This window comes from Pollachius pollachius (genome assembly GCF_949987615.1).
Source record: "Pollachius pollachius genome assembly, chromosome: 5".
Taxonomy (NCBI): Eukaryota; Metazoa; Chordata; class Actinopteri; order Gadiformes; family Gadidae; genus Pollachius; species Pollachius pollachius.
Genome location: NC_136938.1, coordinates 23,700,979 through 23,715,349, shown reverse-complemented (window position 1 = coordinate 23,715,349; position 14,371 = coordinate 23,700,979). Strand labels below are relative to the sequence as shown.

Sequence of the window (14,371 nt, the reverse complement as noted above, 5' to 3'; positions counted from 1 at the left end):
ATTTCATCAATTCTATCATTCCACCCAACCTTGAAACCACTAAAAGTTATCCAATTATCGAATGAAAATGGGAACGGCGTCGCCATTCACTGCCCCCGCGCCGGCCATTCCCTCCCACCGTGTCCTCCGGGCACCGTGATGGCCGCCGTGAATCGAAGGGGGGGGAAGGCCCCCGAGGAAGACAGATTTAATGTGACAGTACGTCGGCCACACAACGCCGGCCACACCGGCAGGCAGCGGAGCGCTGCTGTAGGGGGCAGTGGCGCCCCTGCTGAGGCTCTCCCACCACGGGGAGGGAGGGAGGGAGGGAGGGAGGGAGAGAGGGAGATAGAAAGGGAGAGAGGGAGGGAGGGAGGGAGGGAGGGAGGGAGAGAGGGAGATAGAAAGGGAGGGAGGGAGAGAGGGAGGGAGGGAGGGAGGGAGAGCGGAGAGGGAGGGAGGGAGAGAGGGAGGGAGAGCGGAGAGGGAGGGAGGGAGGGAAAGCGGGAGGGAGGGAGGGAGAGAGGGAGGGAGGGAGGGAAAGCGGAGGGAGGGAGGGAGGGAGAGCGGGAGGGAGGGAGGGAGGGAGGGAGAGAGGGAGAGAGAAAGAAAGGGAGGGAGGGAGAGAGGGAGGGAGGGAGGGAGGGAGAGCGGAGAGGGAGGGAGGGAGAGAGGGAGGGAGGGAGAGAGGGAGAGAGGGAGGGAGGGAGGGAGAGCGGAGAGGGAGGGAGGGAGAGAGGGAGGGAGAGAGGGAGGGAGGGAGAGAGGGAGGGAGGGAGGGAGAGCAGAGAGGGAGAGCGGAGAGGGAGGGAGAGAGGGAGGGAGGGAGGGAGAGAGGGAGGAAGAGCGGAGAGGGAGGGAGGGAGAGAGGGAGGGAGAGCGGAGAGGGAGGGAGGGAGGGAGAGAGGGAGGGAGGGAGGGAAAGCGGAGGGAGGGAGGGAGGGAGAGCGGGAGGGAGGGAGGGAGGGAGGGAGAGAGGGAGAGAGAAAGAAAGGGAGGGAGGGAGAGAGGGAGGGAGGGAGGGAGGGAGAGCGGAGAGGGAGGGAGGGAGAGAGGGAGAGAGGGAGGGAGGGAGGGAGAGCGGAGAGGGAGGGAGGGAGAGAGGGAGGGAGGGAGAGAGGGAGGGAGGGAGGGAGAGCAGAGAGGGAGAGCGGAGAGGGAGGGAGAGAGGGAGGGAGGGAGGGAGAGAGGGAGGAAGAGCGGAGAGGGAGGGAGGGAGAGAGGGAGGGAGAGCGGAGAGGGAGGGAGGGAGGGAAAGCGGGAGGGAGGGAGGGAGAGAGGGAGGGAGGGAGGGAAAGCGGAGGGAGAGAGGGAGGGAGGGAGGAAGAGCGGAGAGGGAGAGCGGAGAGGGAGGGAGGGAGGGAGAGAGGGAGGGAGGGAGGGAGAGAGGGAAGGAGGGAGAGAGGGAGGGAGGGAGAAGAGAGACCAAGCATGAATGACGCAGCACCCCACTCCGCCCCTCCCTTATCTTGTCAATCTCATTGATGGCCCACCCTCCAGCGGCCTGTAAACACCCCGGATTCACCATAGATTGGGGATGGATATTGACAGATGGTTTGTTTTTGTCCCCTTCCTCCCTCCTCGGTTGCTATCTTTCTCTATCTCCCTGTGCATGTGTGTCGCCCGTGTCTTGTCGTTTGTGTATGTAATGAGGCGTTGTGTGATTTTGAGGGGGGGGGGGGGGGGGGGGGGCACAGGATTCGCTCTGTGGTCGCACCATGCGTCAAGGAGACCGTTGTATCGCTGTGTAAACATTGTCGTCTCTATAAAGCCTGTTTGCGTGTGTGTGTGCATTTGGACTGGTTTGAGTGTGTGTGTGTGTGTGTGCGAGTGCGAGTATGGCTGCATCGATGAGCCTATGTGTATTTTTTTTTTTTTTACTCGCGTGACAAACAACGTGGGTATCTCTTTCTCTCTCTCTCTCTCTCTCTCTATGCATTGATGCCTTTGTAGTCTGTGGCGCATAAATGCATACATCACTTTGGGTGTGCTTAGTGGCAGAGGTGAGAGCCATGAGTTCTGGTATTAGCGGAACGCGGGGAAGATTTATGAGGGCCTAGTTAAAAGAAATGGAACTCCATTTATCAGCAGGCAGCAGATATATGAGCACCACCCCCCCAGGCTCATAGCAGCCCCCTCACAGCAGTGCTCTATGCATGCACACCAGCTAGTCAACACACACACACACACACACACACACACACACACACACCGCACAATAAAAGCACACCAGAGAGCCAGTCGATATGCAGGGAGATGGGTCGGTCGGTACATCAATTGGGATATTTCGGACAGACGGTGCTGTTAACCGTATTAGGGCTCCTTAACCCTACATGCAGCTCCTAGACGGATGATTTAGTGGAAGCGTTACAGCCCTGTACCTGGTAATTGTTGACTCACTAAGCTGGGCTTTCAGCAGGTAATTGCCCCTTGTGTGTCCTTTGCCTGTATTACAGCATTGCAGTGCTTGATTTAAGGCGCGGAATCGCTCGGCTACAGCTTTGCAGCGGGTCATTCGATCATCTTTTGATCATGCGCTGATTTCGGGTTGCACCTTCCTGGGATTCTGACCGCAGCAGTCCCCAATGTGTGCACGTGTAGCTCTCTCCATATTAGCCTGGTGAAGACTGCGCACACCTAGTGCTCATATGGATCAGGACAACACTGATGGCTGGCAGTTTTGAGGAAACGCAGGAGGGCGTACTAGGGGGCGCTGTGCTACAGAAAGGACTCAGCTCTGTGCATGTGTGTGTTACTCCTGCAGTGCTCCTCCACTGACTGCAGCTTTGCAGGGGTGGCTCATTCGGTGTGCTTTTCTTTGTGCTGTGCCCTGAGATGGAAGTCGTTTGTGTCCTTCTCCAATTGGTCGCCGCTCTCGACCTAGATGTGATGCTATTTACTCTTGTGGGCGCGTGCGGAATAGGCGAGGAGAATCTGCAGCCCGACGCTTTCCCGCTCTCTGCAGGGAATAAACAGTGTAACCGGGTAAACTGTGTTCTTTTTGGTTTGTTGTTGTGGTCACAAGTCCTGCAATTACTCTGTCGCTGTCCATTAGTGCCTGCCATTTAGTTTCCTTCTCCTTCAGCCCCACCGCTCACAAAGTCTAAAGCCATTAAACTAGGATCACAAAACCAAATGGTACAACCCCCCAACCCCTGACTAGCCCTCTCGGAGGGCGAAGCTTTTGATTCGATGGGCTGTAAATGGATGATACTACTGTGGGTCCGTAAGTCCGTTAGGCCCAGTGCCCGTCCATCCCTCTCAATCGGTCTATCCCTCCCTCTGTCTCCGTCTCTCTCTCTCTCTCTCTCTCTCTCTCTCTCTCTCTCTCTCTCTCTCTCTCTCTCTCTCTCTCTCTCTCTCTGTCTCTGTCTTTCTGTGTCTCTCACTCTGTGTCTCTCCTTCTTGGTCTCTGTCCGTCTCTTTCTGTCTCTGTCTCTCTCTCTTTATCTCTGTCTCTCCATCTATGTCTCTTTCTCTCGGTCTCGGTCTCTCCCTCTTTCTCTCCGTCACACACGCACACAGACACACTCGGACAAATATCCACGGGCCAAATGGCCATCTGCGGAGGCCATAGACAAACACAGCCATGCCCCATGGAAGACATACCAGCAGCAAAAGCCCTAATCCCCCTGTTTTCAAGTGTCGGGCTTAAGCAATAAGAGGCCATGGCACACATCTCCACGCCTCTCCCTCTTTTCACACGCATGCGAGCCAGCCAGCCAGCCCGCAACCGAATCTCGGTGCGGCTGTTGTTGTTGTTGCCGGCCCAAGGGGCTGCCAGGGACAACAGGCCGGGCTAGCATCGCATCAGCCGCTGCAGCACCCCACGTCCACGCATTGAGTGCTCAGCACATCCTTCAGCGTGTCTTCCCTGTGTGCAGATGGCCCCCTGCGGCATTCTGGCAGAGATAACAAATTCCACAACTCTTTATTGTGTTTGCACGCAGGTGAGTGCTGTCACTGCAGAAAAGAAAACAGCGACAGACGGCTGTGGGGTTTTAAAGATGTGGCATGTGTGGAATTCTAGTGGCATTCAGCGGAACGGACTTGGCAGAATCGGAATATATTACGCATAAGTATGTTTTTAATTAGCGTATAATCCCGTGAATATATTTATTTATATCGACGTAGGGGAATGGGTCCTCTTCTCTCTCTCTCGAGCGAACCTCGTCACTCGCCACTCGGGAACAGTGCAGGCCGTCGTGGCTTCTTGTTCGTCGTTGGAGAGGGACGATTTTATGGGGGAACTGCAACCTCCCCCCGCCCTCCCCCGAATTTAGTGATGCCACTAAATTCTATATACTGCACCTTTAATGTTCACAACACTCATTTTGAATATAAATCACATGCAGTCAAGGATAATCACGCCACGGATTTGTGTGTGTGTGTGTGTTTGTGAGATTCATGGTAGATATTAAAGGACCTAGCTCAACGCTAACCCACAGATACTAACCGAGCGCTTGTGGTTAAGGGCCTGCCGGTGAGTTGACGCATTGACATAAAGAAGATGTGCTTCGTCTCACTCCACTTCTGTGTTTAAAACGTGACGCTTTCACAGCGCAAAGGATGATCTAAGCCAAGCAGGAGAGATGGAGGGAAGCTTAAAGATGCAAAAACAACAGAAATAAAAAACAGAGTGTGTTTGGAAGTAAGTGGGTACATTAGTTTAATTTGCACGGCAACCAAATGGACTCTGCGTAATTCTGGAGTGTGTTCAGTTGCCATGCTACTAATGAGCCAGAACACGAGCGAGATATAAAGGACTTCTCTACCAAAAAGGATCTGTGGCAAATTCTTGGATAAGAGATCGAACATCATTGCCTCAGTCCATTGGATTAAGGGTGATTGTGGGATATTCAGTGTGTTCCAACAAATTTCTGCCGTTTCCAGAACCTCCGAGCTCTGTTGAGGAGCTCTAGAGAGAGGACAACAGTGCAGGCCTTCCTGCAGTCAATGGAAGGCCTCTGTGCACAGTTTTAACCATATTCACACCTGACGTACTACGGCATTCAGACGCAATTAAATGTGTCTGAGACAATGGGTAGCCTCCCCTGATGTCATCATGGGTTTTTACTTCCACTCGGTTTTTCCAGTGAAGAGGTTTTCCAATCTCATGGTTATTGGTGCATTTGACCTATGACTCACTCGTCAGATTCAAGCTCCATGTTGTTTTAAGTTGCAACGTGAAATACCCCCGCCCCCCCTCCAAGTGAGTAGGCGGGCGTCATTCAGAATAAAAAACAACAAATAACTTTGTTCTGTCCACTAACTGGATGTGCAGCTGCATGACGCGAACTAGCGTAGCCGGGCTGGCTGATTGGTGAGTGGGAGGCGTTTAGGGGATGTTGATAGAAGAATTCTTGCAAACAAAGGGAGCCGTATGGGCTGGCAGCATTTCTAATTTGCATAATACATACATTATAGAGTGGGTTTATGATAACATTGAAATCAATAGCGAACAGCATTCAGGACATATATGCCCAGGTAATTTTAAGCCATACGCTTTTTGAAACGTTACTCATCGCTGCTTTGCTAAAACAAATGGGGAACCTGATTGAAAACAAAGCTAAAATCCCGCCTAATCTCAGAATGGATGATGTTTCGCTGGATGATTTAAATTAAGATAGGCAATTTTGAGAAACAAGCTAGTGTAAACTAGAGTAAGAAAAAAACCTTGACTTTCCCTCCAGGCCTCCCTACAAAGCCACTCGCCCAAACCACATGACTATCCCGCTAGTTTTAGCAAGAGTCTGCCTGGCCTTATGGAAGAGCCTGGTCATGTACCATGAGATTGCGTGCATGTACATGATTTCTTGCGGTCAGGATAAATATGGCTAAAAACACTTCTAAACGCTTTATAAATTGCCTACACAAGCTTTGACTGATGACGAACCATTTCCATTGTATGGCAACAGATAAGATCTCACGCTGCCTGATCTCAACCAATTACCAGAAGGTCTAGTAGCAAACCAGTTATTAACATGGATGTTTGTTTTTATGAGGAGGTGAGGCTACACTGTACAGGGCTATATAGCAGGCAGGGAAACAAACACAAACATATATAAACACACAGCCCTGATTCGTAGTTATTATGAGACTTATTATGAGTGCTTTATATTATCCTTTGCTACTATTGGGTGACTTAGAAGACATTTTTGTGTGATTCTTTTTAGTCACATTCCATTAATGAGTAGGCAGTCAGCAAGGCATCCTGCTCAGGGATATCTAAACTGTAGATATTTGGTTTCGAACTCAAACTCTTGGCTCAGAGTCAAAACCCCCAAACCCCCAATCTATCCTAACCCATTTGCATTTGTTCAGTGTAGTTTTCTCGTGATATTCAGTTCCTGGGTTGGTGGTAATGGGTTGGCAGGGTGTCTCTGGATGCTTCCAACGGGTCTGGTCTTCAGGGCTGGCACCAGATGGCTCCTGACGGTTCTTTCTGTGTGTCTGTGTTGCTGTGCAGGCAGCTCCAGCAGCAGCAGCAGGCAGAGCTGGAGGTCCACCAGCGAGATGGACTGACTGCTTACGATCTCTCTCAGGTAACGCCGCCCGCCGTCCCGTCCGTCACAGGTACCAGCTGTAGAAACCGTCGCAAACTGCCAAAATACTTTCCAGCAAAATATGTTTAAGGTGCAATGTGTGAGGCCAACTGTCGAAATAGTCACGAAATCGGGGGCCGAATTGTGTCACAAAGTTGTGCTGTCCACCCCTATTGTAAGAAACTAGGAAATGCACAGCTCCTCCCCTTTGTTATCGTATTCTGCTGATAATCGGAGTTAATTGTTTTTGTATTTTAAATAACAATTCTAATAATCGTACGCATTGCATCCTTAAAGCTACCATGCGATCTTATTGTAATAGAAAATGACGACAAGAACGTGTTCGTTGATTTAATATTTAATGCAGTCGCGTCACAATCTTATTTCAGTTTTTTCATTTGATTCGCGTTTTTTTGGCACGCGAGCCGGACCGCCTACCGTTCAACCTGAGAGATGGGTCGTCATGCCGACGGGGCTGATGCAACGCAACGCAACTTTGAAGTGGATTGAACTCGCCAGAGTGTAGGCGTGCACGTGCACAGTCATGGCACGTGCCCCTGCGTTTCCACATACAATGCGTGGCTGTGTGCTCCATCTCGTCTCGTTATGAACCCCCACCCACACCCACGCCTCCCCTGTCATCCCCCTATTTCCCCCCCCACGCTCTCTCTCTCTCTCCGCAGGTGCCAGTCACCAGCGTCGGAGGTGGTGTCCACGAGGCGGGGAAGAGCATCGAGAAGACGGAGGCGCTGTTCTCCCAGGAGAGAGACCCGCGCTTCTCCGAGATGTACACCGGCATCTCTGGCGGTACGATGAACCGCAAAACAAACACACTCAGACGCTTTGCATGATCGCTGATCGAGACACACGCACAAGAGATGTGCACACATACGTGCAGAGAGGCAAACAGGCACACACGGACACACATGGACAGGCGTGTGTGGATACCCGTCCTTTATGAACTCACTGCTGCCCATGTGTGTCTGTCTGATTATGAACTGCTTTGATAAGAAAATTGTGCGTGTGTGTGTGTGTGTAGCTGGAGATAAGAAGATGATGGCTCCAGCCTCCACAGCTGGAGGACAGCAGCTGTACTCTCAGACCTCCCCCTTCCAGCAGGGACACTCTGGGAAGAGCTTCAGGTACACCAGTCACACCTCCTTGATATCAGGCCGTAGTTCCCAACCTCTTTTGGCCCGTGACCCTGTTTCTAGCTCTGGAAAGTTTGGCAACCCCCGACTTTAACTTTTTCTGCATCTGATTCCTCTCAGATAGTTTTTTAATCAAATCACCATCTGCCAGTAATATCATGTCCCGGTGACCCCAATCCCATTGATCATCCACCTACTTAATGAGTGGTTGTAGTTTACTCTGGCTATGAATCATTAAGCCGTAGGTTTAGAGGGTTATTGTGTTTTTGTCCAAGCATCATACCTTCCCGAAATGTCACCAGGTTATACAGTATATGACGCTGGTTGTATAATAAACAAACATAAAAGCTAAGCTGCTGTTAATAAAAGGCCTAGAAGCATGTATGACAGTGTGTCTAATAGCCACTATGAATATCCAACATCTTTGGAAGAAAGATATTTCAATGTCTTTGAAGTCCAGAAAATGACTTTCAAGCTACATGAACTGCTGTTAAGATATTGGGCTCTTTGAATGCACCACCACGGCAGCACAATACTGCCATCACTTTCACATTCAGCTCATTATTTTACCATGGGGTTGGTAGGGGTATCTATAGGGAACAACGCCTGCCCCTGCCAGCTAGTAAGGGTTGGAAAACTAACCGATTTCCGACTCAATAACAAAGCAATGGCAACGTCTTTATTTTTGACTATTTAAATATATATCCGTAAAAACGTATCATCACATATCAACATAATCAAAAATGTCAGCAATGTCCTGCGAGCTTATATGCATATCAGGGGACCCAAAGCTAGCGGTTCACACTCCCAAGGTAGGCATCCATGTTTGAGTGGATTTGTCCCATCGCCAGCCAAAGGAATGTGCTGGACGGTCGGTTGGTTGGGTGGTATCTCTGGGAAAGTTAAACAGCAGCTCATTGTTTTGACTGACGCTGAGTTTGCTGGCATCGTTTGATAATGATGATGAGTATAGACAGAGCTAGTTGAGGAGCGCCTGACGGGTTCTATCATGGCGACTAATCACAACAAATTGTTGTCCCGTGGTGAACTAGACTGCTGTCACAAACCTCAAATAAATATGGATTCTGTTTAGTTTTTGTTGATATTCTTTAGAATGCTCACTATCAGAACTCGGGTTATGCTGGCTACTCTGAACAGCATCAATGTTTTTCTGTTTGTATATTGATGTATGTGTTGGCGTGTGGACGCTTTGCCCCTTCAGTTCCTCTGTGATCCACGTGCCAGGCGTGAATGACATCCAGCCATCAGGCTCGTCCAATCAGAACCTAGCGCAGATCTCCAGGCAACTCAACCCCGGACAGGTGGCCTGGTCAGGGAACAGACCCCCCTTTTCTGGACAGGTGAGCCCATGACAGCCACTCTGAAGGTGACAGAGTGGTCAAATTGACCAGGATTCATATGCGATAACTTTCCACAGCATTGTAGTGCGTTTTCACTGGCACAGTGGGATTGAGTCTGTCTGTAGGCGTGTTTGGTATGTCACTGTACGTCTTGATATCCATTCCAGTCTAATGGATTAATTTATTACTTGGCAACTTCACAGGTTTACCTCTGCTTTTACAATGCAGAAACAACTTTAGCACAGTCATTTTAAAGTTGCACTTTCTGGAGTGTTCTGTCCACATATCCCTGCAATGTATCCAAAAGTTACTTTAGATGTTAACACAAGATCTGGTTGCTAAATGATGTGAAAGCCTCACCCTGGCCTGTGTTTGTGATAGACAAGTGAAAAGTTCACATTCCAAATATTTGTCTTGTTCCGACAAGAGAGAAATTCGGTGAAAATGAATTATTGAAAGGATTGGAATTTGTGCTATTCAATCTGCTGGCTGAAAGTGACCATACTATCGGTCTCTCAATCTTTCAATGACACACACACACACAGAACTGGATAGATGCTGTTGTTATCTCTGCAGATGTTCTGTTGTGCTTGCTCTGGTTCTGTTTGTGGAAAGGAATCTTGGCTGGATTTAATCAGAGAACAGCCTTGCTTCAGGTGCAGGAACTGAAAAAAACATGTAAAGTTTATATTCATCCCATTGCAAGTTTGTAACAATACTGATAGCAATACAAAGGTTTGATTGTTGAAAGAAACTTCATAATGTTTACTTAGGTTATTGTTGCTCAATAGGTCATTTTTCTCATGTGTGTTTTGGATATCTCAAATCACTGAACGGCAATACAGACCAGTAAAACAATGAATCATGTTTTCACTCTTTCAGAATAAGATGGAAAATATTACAGATCATATCAAATTATTACTTGAAAAACAATCTCCCTTTTTCCCCTTTCAAGTTCTCTCTAACTATTTATTTATCTATCTATAAATCTCCATCCCTTGTGTCTGTATTTAAGGACTCAAATGCAGTTGCTATGCTTATTTTGCGAATTCACATGCACATACATTTTTCTTCAACTTTCCGGGGTAAATCTCCATTTCTTGATCCACTTACTGAAAGCTGCTTCGGTCAAAAGCGTCTGCTAAATGAATGTAATATAATGTTAAAGGTGGGTGGAATTTCCCCATGCGCTCATCGACCCCCCCCTTAGGCCTAACCCAGGGAAGGGTTTTCAAGTGAACTGAAGGTTAAGATAATCTTCATTCATTAGTCATTAGTGATTAAGTAGGTGTTGCGAATCTAGCTCAAGGATGCCCACAGGTACCCTTCAGACATTAGGGATCGGGGATCTCAGTACTGTTCTGCTGGGACTTGAACACCTGAGTGTCTTCGCCATCCCCCCACCACCTCCGCATTCAACATTGATCATGTGACACACGATGACACGCCTTGCGGCACTCCAAACGTTCTATCCACCTGGGAGAGATAAGGGAGCCTTCTTCAGCTACCACTGTGCCCCACTCATACCTCCCCCTGAAGCTGTAGTTTAGTGGTCGTGTGACAGCAGGCGTCCGGACGGTCAGCTGAATGCTGATCTCCTGTCTTTAGGCCAGCAGGGCTTCGCCATTGGAATCACTAATAGAAGGCCCTCCCCGTTTCCCTAGATACCGCTGTTGCTTCGCTCCATCTCGCAAATGTTTGGTTGCCAGGCAATGGACTCATGGGTCCCAAAGTTGGTTTTGTGTGTGTGCGTGTGTGTATCTAGTGCGTGTGTGTGCGTTTCAGTATGTGAGTGTGTGTGTGTGTGTGTGTGTGTGTGTGTGTGCCCGTGTCAGTGTGTGTGTGAAAGCCCGAGGAGAGCAGTAGTGTGTTCAGCAGCATATGGTTCTTAACAGGCTCATCCATCTTCCTTAGCTCGGCCCACCAAAGCATGTACCAGACACACACACACACACACACACACACACACACACGTCACTATAATTCCACTGAGTTAGGGTGAAACCTAACTCAACATCCTCCGCTAAAACCTACTGTCTCGAAGCAAAGTTTGTTCTAGCAAAAGCCGAGCAGGTGGGCCCACACGACGGCCCTGGGCCTGATCCGCCGTGGCTCCGCGGGCAGGGAGAGCTTTGTTTGGGGTTGGGGGTGTTTATGCAGCGTCTGCCCCTCTGCCCCCCTCCAGACCAACAAGGCCCAGTCCAGCCCGTTTGGCATCGGCTCCGGACACAGCTACCAGGCGGACCCGGCGTCCTACAGCCCCCTGTCATCCCCGGCCACCTCCTCCCCCAGTGGCAACGCCTACTCAGGACTGACCAACCGCAGCACAGCGTTTGGTGAGGGATCCCACGCGAAAAGTGACCTTTTTGTGTACTCATTCAATCGGAGCGCCGCACCTGCATGTGCCGTACTTCCATTCTGTTTTGCTCCTTGTTTTTCTTTTAAGTGACAAATGTACGCTTGAAGGTAATGTCAAATATTTCTCATATTGCAGCCACTGCTTTTTTTTGTCAATTTAGATTTACAGATTTAGACACACACCCATGACGCTCTGACACCAGAATCCCCTGTCTGCCAGGTTGGACCGCTACCTGGGGCAGGGTCTGCTTTGAGGTCTATGACTGCTAGGACTTTACAGACTTATAAAAGCTTCATAGTCTGGCATGGGGATCGACCTTGTGATCCTGACTGAAAGACAACTGCATCCCCTTAATGCCTTCTGACCGCCAACCAACCCCCTCAGGAAGACCGAAACAAACTCCCCCTTAAAAATTGTGAGCATTCCTTGTTCTGTATACAAGGGCATTGTTCCCTCTGTTTCCTTCCTCTGACACCTTGGCTGCAGCGGGATTGACTGGATCCTGGGGGGGGAAGGGGTTGAGTCCTATCTCTGGTGTATCTTTAGCCCATCTCATTTGGATGCCTTGATTGACAGCCCAGCCCCATTAAACCCGCCCACGCACCCCATGCCCTCCCCACCCCCTCCCTACCACCGAGCAGGCAAAGACACGCGGAAACCGTGGCATGAGCTCATGTCTTTCAAAACACTTTCGGGACGAAAAAAAGTACCGCTGTAAGTACCGCTGCACCACAGAAAGTCCAGAATGTGAGATTGCGCCAGTGAATAAGAGCTAATTACAAACCCAGACAATGCTACAGTTGCCCATTATGTGTCTCGGGGCTCACATGTATCACTCAAGCGTGTCAGGCTAATCGCCGGCCTCACACGGAGTTAATGGCTCCCGCGCCACTCTCCCACGAATACAGCCGGGGCCGCCGCTGCCCGCGGGGCCGCTCCCGGCCCTCGGCCCACCTTTTGACAGTGGGACGCCGCATTGTGCGGAAGAGTTACAAGCGTATCAGCCGTAGTCACATTTCCCGCCTCGCGGTGAAGCACCGCCGAGCGATTTCCCCGTGGTCGCGTCGGGCTGCGGTTGGCCACGCCAACGCCGGCTAATGTGTTTTTTGTTTAAAGTCTCCAGTGGAGAGAAACACAGCGTCGAGTTTGATTTACTTCTTTGTACAACAGTAAAAGTTTCATAGACCATTACCGACGTACCGCGTTTACAATCGTGATGTTTCAAGTTTTTCCGCCGAGGCGCGCCACCTGTGCGCACTAATCCTTTCGCATGTTGGCGTGATCTGACGCTCTGTGTGTGGACGGGGGCGGCATCCTCTACAGCTGGAGTGGAGGCTGTCAGCGGCAGCAACAACAACGGAGAGAGACGCGACTCTCTGTGTGCATTCCCGTCCGCCGAGTGACTCATTTATCTCTCGTGCGTCGACTGCGCAGGAAAGCCCTCGCACGACGAGCTCGTATTTCTTCTGTTGATGCTTTCCCAGCTGCCACCCCCCCCCCCTCTCCCCCTCTTTCCCCCCCCTCCCCCCCCCCCCACTCGCATCCATATTTACATTCTTGTGTTTTCTTCCTTGCCTCTGTAAACGCACTCAGCGTCAGCCTCCTACACCCTCTGCCCCTAATTGCTCCTCATCTTCAATGTTCTCCTTCTCCGCCTGCCCTCTGCGTCCATCGCACTGACATGCCTCCCCACGTGCACCCTGTGGGGGGAGGGGAGAGGAGGGGGTTTTAGAGTGTTGATTGTCAAACCGCGGGCGTGTTCCATGCGCCAGGCGGAGCAATCAGCTTAACAATCTGTCTTGCTCTAATGGGCTTGGCGCTCACTTTTTTTTTTTTTTTTTTTCCATATAAGCTCCCACAGCAGCCCTGCAGCAATTGGGCATATGGTGCATGGGTGCGTGCGTGCGTGTGTGTGTGTTTGCATGTGTGTATTTGCAGAGTTGAGCTACAGATAGTATTTAATTTGCTTGTTCATGTTAAATATTTTTATTAGACTGTGTGTGTGTGCGTTTGTGTGTGTGTGTGTGTGTGTGTGTGTGTGTGTGTGTGTGTGTGTGTGTGTGTGTGCGTGTGTGTGCATGTGTTAGTGCCAGCGTGTGTGTGTGTGTGTGTGAGACGCAGTGCGAGGAACAGAGGGGACCGGGGCCTGTGAACGCTCCCTCAGCCAATAAGAGTGTCCGGTGTTAACTGGCAGCGCTTCATTACACACTCAGTATTTGCCTGAAAGTCCCCCACTCAGCACATCCGCAGTCCTTATGATGGCAGCCACTCTGTGGAGCGAGGCGGTGGGCAGTAACCCGCCGCGCCGTGAATGCCCGCGCTTTGGATGGCCTCTAGTCATTACTGGCAGTGAGCATGATACAGAAGCGTAGCCTTGCCAGTCATTTGGAGAAATGATTTAAAAGGAGTTATTGTCCGTCCTCCCATGTCGGCGAAAAAAGCGGCAAGTGCTTTTCGGCGGATCTGCCAGAGGACAAGAACATTTGATTGTGACTGCAGCGCAACCTTTTGCTGTTAGTCTTTTAATGTGTGCTGATGTGTGTGCACATGTGTATCTGCACAAGTGTGTGCGTGTGGCTGTGTAGCTGTGTTGGGGTCCAAGTGTGGTATATGTTTGTGTGTGTGTGTGCGTTGTGGGTCCAATTGTGGTGTGTGTGTGTGTTGTGGGTCCAAGTGTGGTATGCGTGTGTGTACATGTGTTGTATGTGTCCTTTTTGTGTGCTTTTGTGTGAGCCTTAGCAACTGCGAGTTTGCATGTAGGCAGGGTTTTGTGTGCCCACGCAGCTGTGTGTGTGTTTGTGTGTGTGCCATCACTGCAGCCCATGTGTGCGTCTGACATTAAGACGAGGCACAATGCCACAGTCATGCCAGGTTCAGGCCCTACTCCCAGGCCTGTTATTATGATCCTCATACCAGCAACCCCAGCATTCTGCCTTCACCAGGAATGCCTCAAACAGACAGTCATCACGGCTAGAG

The 14,371-nt window shown here is 50.3% G+C and overlaps 1 protein-coding gene across 2 annotated transcripts in view; it reads left to right on the top strand.

Annotated features, from left to right (window-relative positions):
* The window catches only part of arnt2 (aryl-hydrocarbon receptor nuclear translocator 2), a 52,228-nt gene that overhangs the window by 35,622 nt on the left and 2,235 nt on the right, over positions 1-14,371 (top strand). For both annotated transcript variants that reach the window (XM_079736823.1, XM_079736822.1), the window contains 5 exons: positions 6,449-6,524; positions 7,208-7,331; positions 7,564-7,666; positions 8,898-9,036; positions 11,222-11,372. In XM_079736823.1, the coding sequence (XP_079592949.1) occupies positions 6,449-6,524; positions 7,208-7,331; positions 7,564-7,666; positions 8,898-9,036; positions 11,222-11,372 (593 nt within the window). The remainder of the gene's footprint in view (positions 1-6,448; positions 6,525-7,207; positions 7,332-7,563; positions 7,667-8,897; positions 9,037-11,221; positions 11,373-14,371) is intronic.